This window comes from Charadrius vociferus, unplaced genomic scaffold, assembly GCF_000708025.1.
Source record: "Charadrius vociferus isolate BGI_N301 unplaced genomic scaffold, ASM70802v2 scaffold472, whole genome shotgun sequence".
Taxonomy (NCBI): Eukaryota; Metazoa; Chordata; class Aves; order Charadriiformes; family Charadriidae; genus Charadrius; species Charadrius vociferus.
The window spans coordinates 7,014,907-7,027,385 of NW_009647735.1; the positions used below are offsets into that span (position 1 = coordinate 7,014,907).

Genomic DNA, 12,479 nt, shown 5'->3' on the forward strand with positions numbered 1-12,479 from the left:
TAAGGCCACGCTTCACAAAACATTGTTGTTTCTACTGCAGTTCAAGGTAAGGAGACTCACCCATGCTTAAAATGCAACAGCCCATCTCTGACCCATTCAAATCAGTGGCAATACATCCATGTACAATAACAGAAACAGGGGCTGTTAACAACTTGAAGCCTCCTATTTTTATCCTAAATACCTTCAAATTATTTTGTGAAGTTGAAAGGACAGCTGAAGTCAAAAGCCCCTACTGAACAGGCGCGCTACAAGGTTCTGCTTCCTAGACGAACAAGTAATTTTACCCTTTGCATTAAGCCACAGCCTGTGCACTCAGCACAAGGTCAAACCGGAGCAATTTCCGAGTTCTAGCTTCATGGACAAGTTCAAGATATTCAAGAGGACAATAAAGCTATTGAAAGTCCAGCTCTGAGTTGTCTCTCCAAGGCTGGCTCTTGCAGAGCAAGCTCAGACCCTTCAGTATTCAACTCAGACCTGCCGCCTCCAAATGCTCCTCGGAGGTTCCAGTCTGTGTTTTGGTGTCATCTCATGACCTAGGAACCAGGGGTTTCAGCCCCAGTCGTATCATCAGCAGAGGCTCAGAGCTGGCGGAGAGCTGAGCCAGGACGCTCCTCCGCAGCTGAAGGCAGTGGGATGGGGTGTGGAAAAGATGCTCGGGCTGTTCCAAAGATCAAACTCTCCAGCAACCTGCGTTTGCAGGGCAGTGCTCTTAGTAGCGCAGTCCCTGCTGCTCCCAGGGGATACAGAAAGCTGTCGAAATGGCAAGCCTGCTTTTGCCATGGTGCTTGACAAGTCTTAGCTTTTCATTTGGACGTCTCTCCTCTTTACTCAGGCCTTTTGCTTCTGAGATGGTACTAAACTGTTGGAAATAAGAGGACTAATTTACTCTGCTTCACTCTTCCACTAAAACGCTAGCAAGTCCAGCAGCAAGCTGCCACATTGCCACTTCATTGCCACATTGCCTGCAGTAGGTCAGAAACATGACCTGACATAATGGCTATTTGCTGATTCTTTATTTGGAAAAGATCCGCAGGCTTAGATCATCGAGCTGCAAGACAGACCGAGATATTCAATATACAGACCTCCTACCAATAGCTACTAACATGGTTTGACATACGCATGAATATGCAGAAAACAAGAAACCAGAAGTATCTACAGAATTAAAAGCAAAACCTAGAGACAAAGGAAAACAATTCCTCTAAAGAAAACGCAAGGTCCTGAAATTAAGGGGCTGTGCTTGTTCCTCCAGCACCCGCGTACACCAAGCCCTCCCCGTCCTCACAACACACGCTGCCCTGAGAACACAAAGAGCAAAACCCAGAGTACCTGACCTCCAGTGCTGCGGAGAGGCAGCTATTCCAGCATCTCCAGTGACTTTAATCCCACAGTTTAAACTTCTAGTGGAAACCCATATACCTTCCCGTGGTGCGAAGCGGCAGAGATGGGTCCTCTGAGCCCCAGTGGGATACTACAACTAGTTAGTCCCTGGTTTCAAGCTGACAGAAAATCAGCATCTTGTTATAAGCTTTTTTAAGATCTGCTGCCATATAGGGAGTGTGAGGAGAATGCGGAGGGCCAGTGCAGTGCAGACATCCCCTATCACTGGAATAAATTCTTTTTTCTTTTCTTATAGAAATACAGACATGGCATTAGGCTATGATTTGTCAAGCCATAACCAAACTGTTGGTACACCTAGGGTTTGCCTTGTCCTCCTGGCTGTTAGAGTGCTGCAGATCCTCTCCAGATAGGGGCGATCTGCATAGAGATGGGTGATTACAGGCTCCTCTCTGTTCCTGTTGTTATCAGTGTAATGTTTCAAAACCGTTGCCTCAGGGGTGATGTATGATATCACCCAGTGTCAGCCAGGATGAATCAGAAAAATCTGCTAGGGAAAAGAAAAAAAATTATAGAGAAATGGCCAAACAAAACCCAAACCCATTCTAATCAGGAAGGTAACTCCCAATGCCATTCTCATCTCCTGACAAATGAAGTATAATTACAACTTCGCAGATTCTAATTTATTTCTTTCTCTTTCTCATTATCACCTGAAGAAAAAAGAATCTGTTTATTCTCACACGTCAAAGATCATTACCAGCAGGCAGGTGTAGGACTAGCCACCTGCATCCTGTAACTTCATTTGCTTAATTAACATGCATGTAATTCCATTCACGAAGTGAGGGCTAAGGAGTGATGACAGATGAGATCTGAAGCTAGAAAAATACTGTACCACTGACATTTTTAAAGTCCTAGTCATGGATTTTGATTTGATAATTTAATAAATGGTTTATTTGGCATCCTGTAAAAATGTATGGTTTCCAACAGAAAAGCAGCAAAAAATAGACCAACCAATAAGAGAACTGTAATAAATACATATTTTATATTATTAGCAGTCATTTTCAGATGTTGTATATTCATCCCTCTCCCAGATTATTTAAAATTAAGAAGAAAATCAGGAATCAGTGTGTGGGTGGGGTAGGGGGAGGAAGAGATGAAGACTGTGAGTCAGTAAGAGGATGAGAACACACACTTTTACTTCTAAACTTTTAGCAAAGGCCTGGCTGAGCTGGAAAAGTAAAGGATCATCTTCAAGAATTTGGGGAAAAAAGCAAAGGCAGAACAATAACTTCACTCCTGCTATCAAGTGAAGCCAGTGCAATTGCTATGATATTTATATCACTTATAAAAAGTCAACACACCTTCTTAAGGCTGCTTCCTGCTGCATTCATATGAGAAGTTTCACTCACTTCGCCTAAATGAGCCCTGGCTTTCCAAAAGTAACGTAGGATTTCCAAAACAAAGCAGGTTGCCCAATTCCCAGTGCAATTGCATCAACTGTCTGCTGTCAAGGTGAACCGAACAATGAACAGGACTATAAACAACGTATATAAACACCAGAAGCAAACCTTGCAGCTAGTAATTGTCATAGGGCATAAGAACCAATTTGAGTCATGACATCAGCATTGAAATGGCACTTCCCTGTGACATTTCATTACACAGCAACACTCTGGCACAACTGTTTCTTATATGTGTGCTCCAGATGTTCTCAGGTAGACTCAATATGTATGACCCCGTATAGACAATCCATACAAACTACAGGCAGGTGCAGCTTCCCCTGTCTGATAGACAGAACATAAATCTCAGTATGTGTTTACACCACTCACTGTTATTCCTACCTACTGTATCATCAGTATGTCTCCATGAATTTCGATTAATTAAAGTAAGAGTAAGATGTATAGTGGAAACAAAGGTCTTGCCAAGATCTGACACATGACAGATTTTCAAACGTGATTAAATTCTATGAACATCTCTATAACTAGGACCTCACAACAGTCATCTTAGTTATTGCTCTTGGGAAAACGTCAGATTCTAATAACCCCTCTCCCAGTGCAGATCCAACGGCTTACGGCACCACGGGCAAGACTGACCCTGGTGCCTGTTGGTGTAGTTCATCACTTGTGAGTCACGCTGCTGTTTCTTCTTGCTGGTAACCCTTGAATATTTGGGTCAGCATTTTCCAGACTGAATGTCCAGTTCAGGCTGCACTGGAGAATCCTAAGTAGGGGAAATCACCTGGGTCTTGGGGACTGCTTTGGGGGGAAAATATGCTTTGACCATTGCAAGCCTCTCTCTAATGTGCTTGGTCTCACTAAAAAGCTGCTCAAATTAGTCCACGTTATTGTTTTTGAAAAATCAAATTCCGGGGACACTGAGTGGAGGCTTTGATTTTAGCTTCTAAACTTTTCATCAGCAAACCTGACTAAGCTTCTCACAACTCCTTGCCAAGCCAAGCACACACCTTTCCCACAGAGCGAATGGGCCCAAGGGCAAAGGTGTTAATTGGAAAAGGGAAACTGAGCCTTCCTCCTCCCTCCTCATCAGATCACGTCCCTCCCCCCAGCCTGGGACAGCGGGGAGTAAACAGCTCTGGCAAGATGCAGTGCAGAAGGAGGACTGCCTGGATAAAGGCAGTGGGGCAGGGAGCCAAGAGACAGATGGGAAGGTTGTAATTTACAGCAATTGTTATTAGTGCCTGTGTTCTTCGGTGCAGAGCGAGGGGGTGTGCAATGAGGGAGGTGGGGGAAATCCCTCCAAGCACAGGTTTCAGCGGCAGTCGGTGATTTCCTGATGCATTTCTCATTGCCTTGGGCCCTGGTTGGATGAAACCTGGAACAGGAGATGGGAAAGCACGGTGGGAACTGCGGTGAAGGCAGCGGATGCTGCACTCGATGGAGACGTGCAGTCTGATGGGACGCTCCTGGATTCCCAAACTGGACATCAGAAATGACCGATTACTTCAGACTGTGCCTCTGCTTTCCCTGTGAAGCCATCATCTTATAGAGGATTAGTAAAGATGCGTTCACTACTGTGGTGGAACACCTAAATATCATGGCATGTCATTGGCTTTGTGTAAATTAGTCAGTCAATCAGTCAATTAGTCAACCTCGGTCCTGTTTTAATACTGTGCAGTTTAAATACTGTGTGGTACATACAGATATCAGGATCGAATGATGGGATAACACAAAACACTGCTAAGGAGTGTTTTCCAGTGAAGCAACATCCATTTAGGGCGTACAACAGACAGGAGTCTTGCAGAAAAATTATTACCATCACCTAACTAATGGCTCTAGTTAAATATTGTTAAACACGTTGGAAGAGAATTTCTGTGTCCAACCTACCTCACCCAGTGCCAGCCCAGCTGAGTAGCAGGTTGGTGCCCCAGCAGAAGGATGAACCACTAGAAGGTTCATCTAAAAGATGCCACCTGCCAGCAGCCTCCAGGGGACTTTGGTGGCAGAGCCTGCCCCTGCCACCCTTCCCTCATCCACAACCTCTGTATCTGCTTCAAGAAGAGCCTGTGTGGGTGGGGTGAGCAGGCAATGTCACGTGTGTAGCTACAGCTCTGTCCATTCCTCGTCTCAATCACAGCAGCGGTGACTCAGAAGCCATCAGACAATTCCTAAGCAGCGGAGGGTTCCCTACTCTCTGTCTGTGATCCTCGGCAACACGCAAGCCCCAAGAAGAGAAAATATAGCAAAGACTCACCACAGCGCAGGTGACGGTCTGCAACGGGAAGGATGCTGCTGAAGTTCCAGTAGTCTTCCTTCCAGCTGACAGTATTGCCCATGGCACAGTCCAGCAGCTCTTCCCGACCCATCACATGGTCCCACATTTGGAAGTAGTACAAGCTGCCAATGAAGCTGTTGCTCACCCGCACAATAAAGCCATCCTTTCTTTTGTGCAGATGACCCAGCACCAGGCTACCGTTGGGTTTCAGGCACTCAGCGCTGCCAATGGTTTCGGTGTGCACAAGACCACCGTTGCAGTAGACCTCCAGCAGTTGTTTCCTGCTGTCCCACAAGCAGCACACACTATACCACACCAAAAGGGCCAGATCGATCTCGATGTCTCGTCTGGTGCCAAAAAGATACAATCTCAACTGCTTGTTTTCTCCAGAGAGCCCGAGCTCTATGTCATTTATGTCAGTGGAGGTATTGTTAGTGTCGTAGGAAAACGCTGCCCAAGAGCTGACATTGGCTGTCCGGTTTAGGTCAATGCACACCGTGAACTGACATAGCTGAGGGATGCTGTAGTTGATAAGAGACACGTACTTGTCATTCCTTCCCAGTAAATCCAGTCTTTCTCCATGCAGAGAACGTGTTTCTGTAAGAAAAAAGCATTAGGAGAGAGGGTAAAGAAGGGAAATAAAGTGTCACTTTCAAAGGAAAAGCTGCAATATGACCTCATTCGGGTACTTCCCTTAATGTTGATTAAAAAATTAAAAGTTTCTTCTATTCTAGTTTCTGCTGCCTTTGAAACTTAATTCTGAGACCACTCACACTACCAGTAAAGAGAAGATGAGTTTAATTCTGCAAAGGAACAGTTGAAATCCTCAAGACATGCCAAATAGGAATCAACACAGAGTTCAGGTCTAGGGTACACGTGATCCAGTATCAGTACAGGTGTCCAGTGCAAAGGTCTTGGTTCAGCACACTCTGGGAAATGAATAGCTTGCAGATTTCACTCCCAGGTGATATGTCCCACCCCAGATGTTCAGGCTTTGGGTCAAGGTTTCTGCTAAAAATAAAAATCATAATGGTTTTCCTTTTCTCAGGCTCTGGAGAGTTTGTCTGGGCACCGTTTTTCTTCATTACTTTAAATTCTCTCATTATACCTTTACAACCTACTCAAAAGGTGTTGCTGACAGAGACAGCCTCCCTGAGGAACACTAACCGCAGACCGACATAGGCAGTGAGTAACTTGCCCGCACGTGGTCCCAGCTCTGACTGCAGAGTAGCAGAGTAGTAGCTGTGACGGCTCTGGCTCAGCCACCCGTGGTCCCTGGAGCAGTCTGGCAGGGGCACCAGCAAGCTATGGAGGGTCTCTCACTGCTTATCTGGGCTTTTCTCTCCACATGAAGTGTCTGTTGTACATCTGGACAGGAGGCAGCCCAGTGTCATGCTAAGATGCGTCTCTCCATTCTGGCTCCTGGATTTGCCGTGGTGTCCTACTCAGCAGGTCCCACTGCCGTCACCGCCAGCCATGACAAAGTCCCTTCCCCAGGCATGAACCTCTGTGGACCTGCACAAAGCCATGGAGCAGCACCGGTCCACAAGCAACACGGTTAGACAGCAGCACACGGTCACCGAAGGCAGGAGCCAACCTTTCCACCAGCTCCATCTGCCACCGACAGAGTGTTTCTGTAGGGGGTGAGGTGGCCCCATATGCACCATCAGAGTGGGAAAAATTAATCAGACTCAAATTGTAACCCAGGCCCCTCCTGTGCAGCCGATCTGCATCTTTAATTTGTCATTACGCTCACATGTTTACAGGTGCTTCAATAATTCAGGATATATTTCTTCTAGATAAGAACTTCCATGAAGTCTTTTATAATCACATCTGGGGGCTGTCTTTACAGCATTTTCCTGAAATGAATTTAAATTTTTCCAAAACCTGCTTGCCAGCCATGCAAATCAGGTATTATAAATCCCCCAAGTCCAACCTGACCAATAAATCTCCAGTGACTATTTGCACTTTTAATAAAGGTTATGCACATCAGGGATTGCAAAAGTAGCTGGCACTTCTCCCCATCTGCTTCACAGGCTTCAGACTGGAGGCAAGTAGGAAATGATCCATCCATGGAGTGATCGGAAGTGGTGCGTTGCATAACCTTGTGCACTTGAAGCGTAAAGAGAATATTTGTTCCACATAACAACACTCTGCTGTCTTTCATGTCTGTCTCAGTTCTAAAATCAGCTCCACCGAGCACCTCAGTGTGTTCTGGAGCATGTATCCACATCCTGGTCCTGCTTCCACCACTGTGATGGTAGTTTGCACCCAAGAGAATTATTTTCCCCTTGAGTGGGGGTGCGTGGGACTCAGCACAGCAGTGTACAACACCCGTTCGGTGGAGACCCTTGGGTGGGTCAGGAGTTTAGCACCTCTCCACTGGCACACCAGCCTCTGCCTTAGTGGGAACAAGCACATAAAATCTCATGGTGTGATGGTGTGCTCCACCACCAACCTGACCTTTGTCTCCCATGACCCTGCCCAAGCGATAACCACCCATGGTGGTTATCATGGGTGCATGTAGTCGTGATGGCAGCACCCGGCTCAACAGGGTTTCGGGGAGACAGATAACAACACAATAGCCAAGGGCTGACTTGACCAATGCGCCCACCTAACCACCATACTGGTACTGTGGTCAATATGCAAATATGACTGTAAGTCAATCATCTTGCCCCCATAAATAGTGAACAGCCCAAGAGCCCATTGAGCTCTCTTTACGGCAGTGAGCTGCACGCCAGGATCTCCCCCTGAGTAGGGACACTGCTGAAGGTTACTTATTGAGATTCAGAGATTCCTTACTACAACAGATCCTCAGTAGGTGACTAAGAGCATGCTGAACTTTGAAATCTTACCTAAGTGATGTAAAGGATTGATTGCACATACATAATTTTTTAGACATAAACTGTTGACCAAGTGTGGGACTAGGACTGAATCCAGCCACAGCCAGACTCCTCTCTGAGGAGGAGTTTAGAAAGCAAGGGGGTCCTCTCTGAACCTCCACTCAATGGGAGGGTCTCCCTGACAGCTCTGTCTGACCCTGTCCTCTACACAGTAGATAACCAAGTGTGCCTTGTCATCAGATCTTGTTAAAACACTGCCACATTTACTATCAAACTTTGATAAATCCCTGGTTTATATCAATAAATGTAACGGTGCTTTTATCTACAAGTGAAGGGCATCACTCCATCTGTGACACATAGCCAATGCTGGTACTGCGGGAGGAGATCCGTGGTGGAGCTGTAGGGGATGCAGAGAGGTGGGTGTAGCTACTCCAGTACAGCTCAAGCAGTGAGTAATTCTTTGCAGCACAAGCAAATGCAGCAGCCACCTTCAGCTGTACTTCGGCTGCAGCTGCAGGACCCAAAAGGGTAAGAAGTCATTTCCCATGGGTCCATCCAAGAGATGGGAATCCTTGTGGGATGTACAACTGGGAGAACTACTACTCATCCCACGAGCGACCAGACCACCAGTGCCTTAGAGCAGATACACTAGGAGCCTCTGGCCAAAGCTGGGTAAATTTGGCAAGACCAAGGCATTAATTCAGTCTTTATTATGGAGGTTTTACTTGGAAAGAGTTCATTTTTTCCTCGACTGCACTGTGTGCTGGAAGTGACCCCAGTGCAACAGGGTGCATTTTAGAAGCGTGAATTATCTCTGTGCCCTGCAATGTTCCTGAGGAGAAGTGAAAGAAAGAAATACAAAAACCAACATAGAACTAATTATTGTTTTGCTGGGATTTACGGTGGAGCGAAAGGGTGCCGAGTGTGTTCATGAAGCACAGCTTACTGTGTTTGTCTCAGGTCCTGAATCATTGCTGGGGAATTTAGTTCTGCCGGTAGCTTCATGCTTTTCTCAGAACACCATGAAGCAAGCAAATGCACAGCTTTTACTTTACAGTGACCGAAGTAAAACTAGAAAAAAACATACAGAAATGCAGGAAGACACCCAGGAAGGAAACAAGTGAATAATGACAAAACCAAGAGGCTTTTCACCTCCAAACACGGACCTGACATTTCACTCCGTGCCATATTTTCTCATGCGCACTGACTCATCTGCGGCCCAGACTGAACCAGCATCCCAGGAGAGGGTGTGCATCATGCCCAGACCTGTAGGTCTGCAGGCCAACACGTGCTCAGGGATGTGTGATACACAAGGACCCCAGCACCAGTTGCAGTGAGAAGGGAGAGGTCCAGAGCAAGAATAACTGCTGCACTGGAGCAGAACAAGAGGAAAGTGGGGTCCTGTATAGATATACTGTGTGTGCACAAGCCAGGAAACCAGCAGACATCCCCTGGGCTGGGGGACGCCCAGAGCCACACCATCCCTGTGGTTAATCCTGAGGGGAATTGCTGTACCTGCCAGGAGGAAAAGATGAGCAGCAACCATCAAGGTGCAAAGAGCCTTGTGAGAAGAGCGCTGTCCAGGGCCGCAGGCGAACCTCTTCATTCTTCAAGCATGTTCTGAAAGAAAATTGTCAGTGATCACCTGAGAAATTCAGACTGCTTTCTGCAGTTTGCTGAAATGGCACGCACAGCACAGGAGCCCAGAAGTCCTCACTCCCCGTGACCGAGCTGAGTCACTATCAGTAGTCGCTATAAAGGTCACGGCTATACAAACCCTCTGGTTTCTGCTTGTTTCTGAAAGAGATGAGGTTTACGCAATTCTACTGGGCATGTTTTGTCCATCTGTCACAAGTCTGCAAACCTGTTGGCAACTTGGAATGTGCTTTGACAGAAGGAGTCCACGTCTGAAGTGGTGAAGTTCCTACAAATGTGGGGAACACACGAAGACATAAACCCTACCGGTGAGGTTAATCTGGAGGTGCTGACCCACAGTGATACCCCACAGATGCTCGTGGGATGGGAGATGGGAGACTGGGCAAGGGACTCATGGAGAAGCAGGACAGAAGGCTGCTCGCAGACAGCACGGTCCAACAAAGTGTTTGTTCTGACTGCTGGGCTTTGTCTACAAACTTCCATCAGTTTACTTGAGCGCTGGGAACACACTCATAGTTGGGGAAAGGCTAGTTCTGGGGTATAAGCATACACTGAACAGGTAAAGAAAAATCCACTGTAAATTGGAAGGAGTTTGTCCTATTTTGTGCTTCAGTTTGATTAAATTTGCTTCAAAGATGACTGTAGTTAAACAAGAGCAATTGAGTGGACAACGAGCCTTGATGGCCAAGAGCCCTGGACTCCGTCCTAGTGTCCTGCACGCTTCCCTGCAGTGCTCTGCTTTCTCTAGTTGCTTCACTCCGCATCAAAAATAAGGGCTTATTCTTGGTTTAGGACCACACTTGGTTAAATCTTCAACTAATAATGATACTTATAAAATGGCTGTAAGGGACAGACTAGATCCTCAGATTGTCTATGGTGGCCAAGCTCCATCCAGTGGGGTCTCCTGGCTTCACAGCAGACACAGCCCTTCCCTGGGGGTCCCCACTGACGGTTGCTACACTCTGGCTGCCAGGAAAATGGCATTTTTTTGTCCTGTGTGTCCAGGCATGTAAAATAAACATTAGAAAATTGTATAAAAACTGAGCTAATAGCAACTCTCTCAATTTCCTTTTAAAACTGCACTTTACAAAACTTAGGAAGTTAGGAAATTTCATCCCGTTTTCCATTTACTGCTGTGACAACAAATCTCTCCTCCCAACCTTCTTCTTTATTACTCCAGCAATGATTTGCTGACTTTTGTAGTAACATTTAAGGAACAAATCCTTACGCTCCCAGCCTGTGGTACTTAAACAGGATTGCTTATGTATTTCAGTGATTCATACTTTCTCCTAAAAACACCATAGTCATTAAAAGATGCTGTTCAAAAACTCACCTCCCTGCGTAGCACAGAAATCAAGGTAGATTTTTCACACTCCACACTGTTTCTTCCTTCAGATGCCAAAACACCAATGAAGAGAAATGCGAAGAGAAAATCAGGCAGGATGTTGTGATGTTTTCAGTGGGTCAGGCAATGAAAAGCAAGTGATTTCTGTTCTGAAACTACATTTCTTAGGTACTGGAAAACCTGCTGTGACAACAAATCTCTGCTCCCAACCTTCTCCTTTATTACTCCAGCAATGATTTGTTGACTTTTGCAATAACATTTAAGAAACAAATCATTATGCTCCCGGCCTGTGGCACGTCACAGGGTTGTATTAAGTTTTGTCCAGAGCAAAGTCCAGAACGCAGAGCATTATAAAACACAAATTAGAAAGAATCAACTGAACTGAAGTGTTCCCCTCATTTCTGATTCACAAGTGACTGCACTAAAGGACGTTAGTTGTCATTTTCCCACAACAGCTCTCTACCCTGTCTTTATCGTATATAGCACTACAATGTAAAGATCAACCAATATCTTTCTTCCCTCCTGCAAGATATTAATCAGTAATCGCCAAGTTAAAAGAAAATATTAAATATTGCTCACTACTGAGAAAGACTTTGTGAGTGGAGACCAAGGAGAGTGGCACCAGGAAAGGATGGTCCTGCATGACCGTCACTTTGGCTAGTTAGAGGTTAAGTCTTGAATTTTGAGAGTTAGCTCTGGAGGGCAGAAAGGGTTTGCACAGGGCGCTGGAGGGCTTGCTCCTGTCTCCTGCAGGAGTGTGCTCTTCCGTGTTTTGGCAGTGGCCCCCAGCAGTTCAGCTCCCTAACTGGATCTGCTTAGGGATGTAAGAGGAACTGGAGAAAGCCTGAACCTCCCAAGGCTGCTTAACACTGAAGTTCACCCTGCTCCTCCAGACACTCTGGTCTCCAAAAGGATGGGAGTGTCCCTCTCTTCCACTCTCCTAAATAATCTAGTGATCCATCTTCACCTTCTTCCTCACAACTATGGCTCCTCCTCTCGGTCACCGCTGTATAAAGACCCCAGACTTCAGGTTTCTCCCCTGAAGGTCACTGCAGCACCCCTTAGCCAAACTGCTCCAGATCTTGGGAGCTCCTCTCTGGCTTTGTCTTCTCCCTGAGCACCAGCACAGACCCTCGCCCAGGGGCCAAGCACCCTCCTGCCACCCACCAGCCTCAGCCAGCAGGTTTTGTTCCCTTTCTCTTATGGCCAGAGCATATTCATGGGAATTGCTTGGTGTGCGTTGTTTGTCTCATCAAATACACGCTGGATAGTTTCTAGTATTCAGATCTAGTATTTGCATGGAGAGCCTTTTTTCAAGCATGGGACTGAACAGGACTTTCCAAGAGTGGGTGCTTCAGAATTCATCTTTTTATACCTGTCAACTTTTTGTACCCATTAAACCATCGTGGTATGGAAGGAGTTCTTACTGCAACCCCAGAGCAACTATTGAGGTCTAGCTGTCCTCTTTCTCTACTTCCTCCATCTTCTCTTGGTTTCCCTGTTTTCCAGTTTAGTTTGGTGGTTTCAATTCTTCAACACAAGTTGTTCATCAGCTTCGCTAGAGATTATTG

General features: G+C 46.1%; 1 protein-coding gene across 1 annotated transcript in view; it reads right to left on the reverse strand.

The window, feature by feature from the left end:
• The window catches only part of GPR112 (G protein-coupled receptor 112), a 28,773-nt gene extending 22,529 nt beyond the window's left edge, over positions 1-6,244 (reverse strand). Inside the window, exons 1-2 of the mRNA XM_009881792.1 lie at positions 6,232-6,244; positions 5,044-5,661 (exon numbers count right to left, since the gene is read on the reverse strand). Coding sequence (XP_009880094.1) covers positions 5,044-5,661; positions 6,232-6,244 — 631 coding nt within the window. The remainder of the gene's footprint in view (positions 1-5,043; positions 5,662-6,231) is intronic.
• Positions 6,245-12,479: the final 6,235 nt, after the last annotated feature.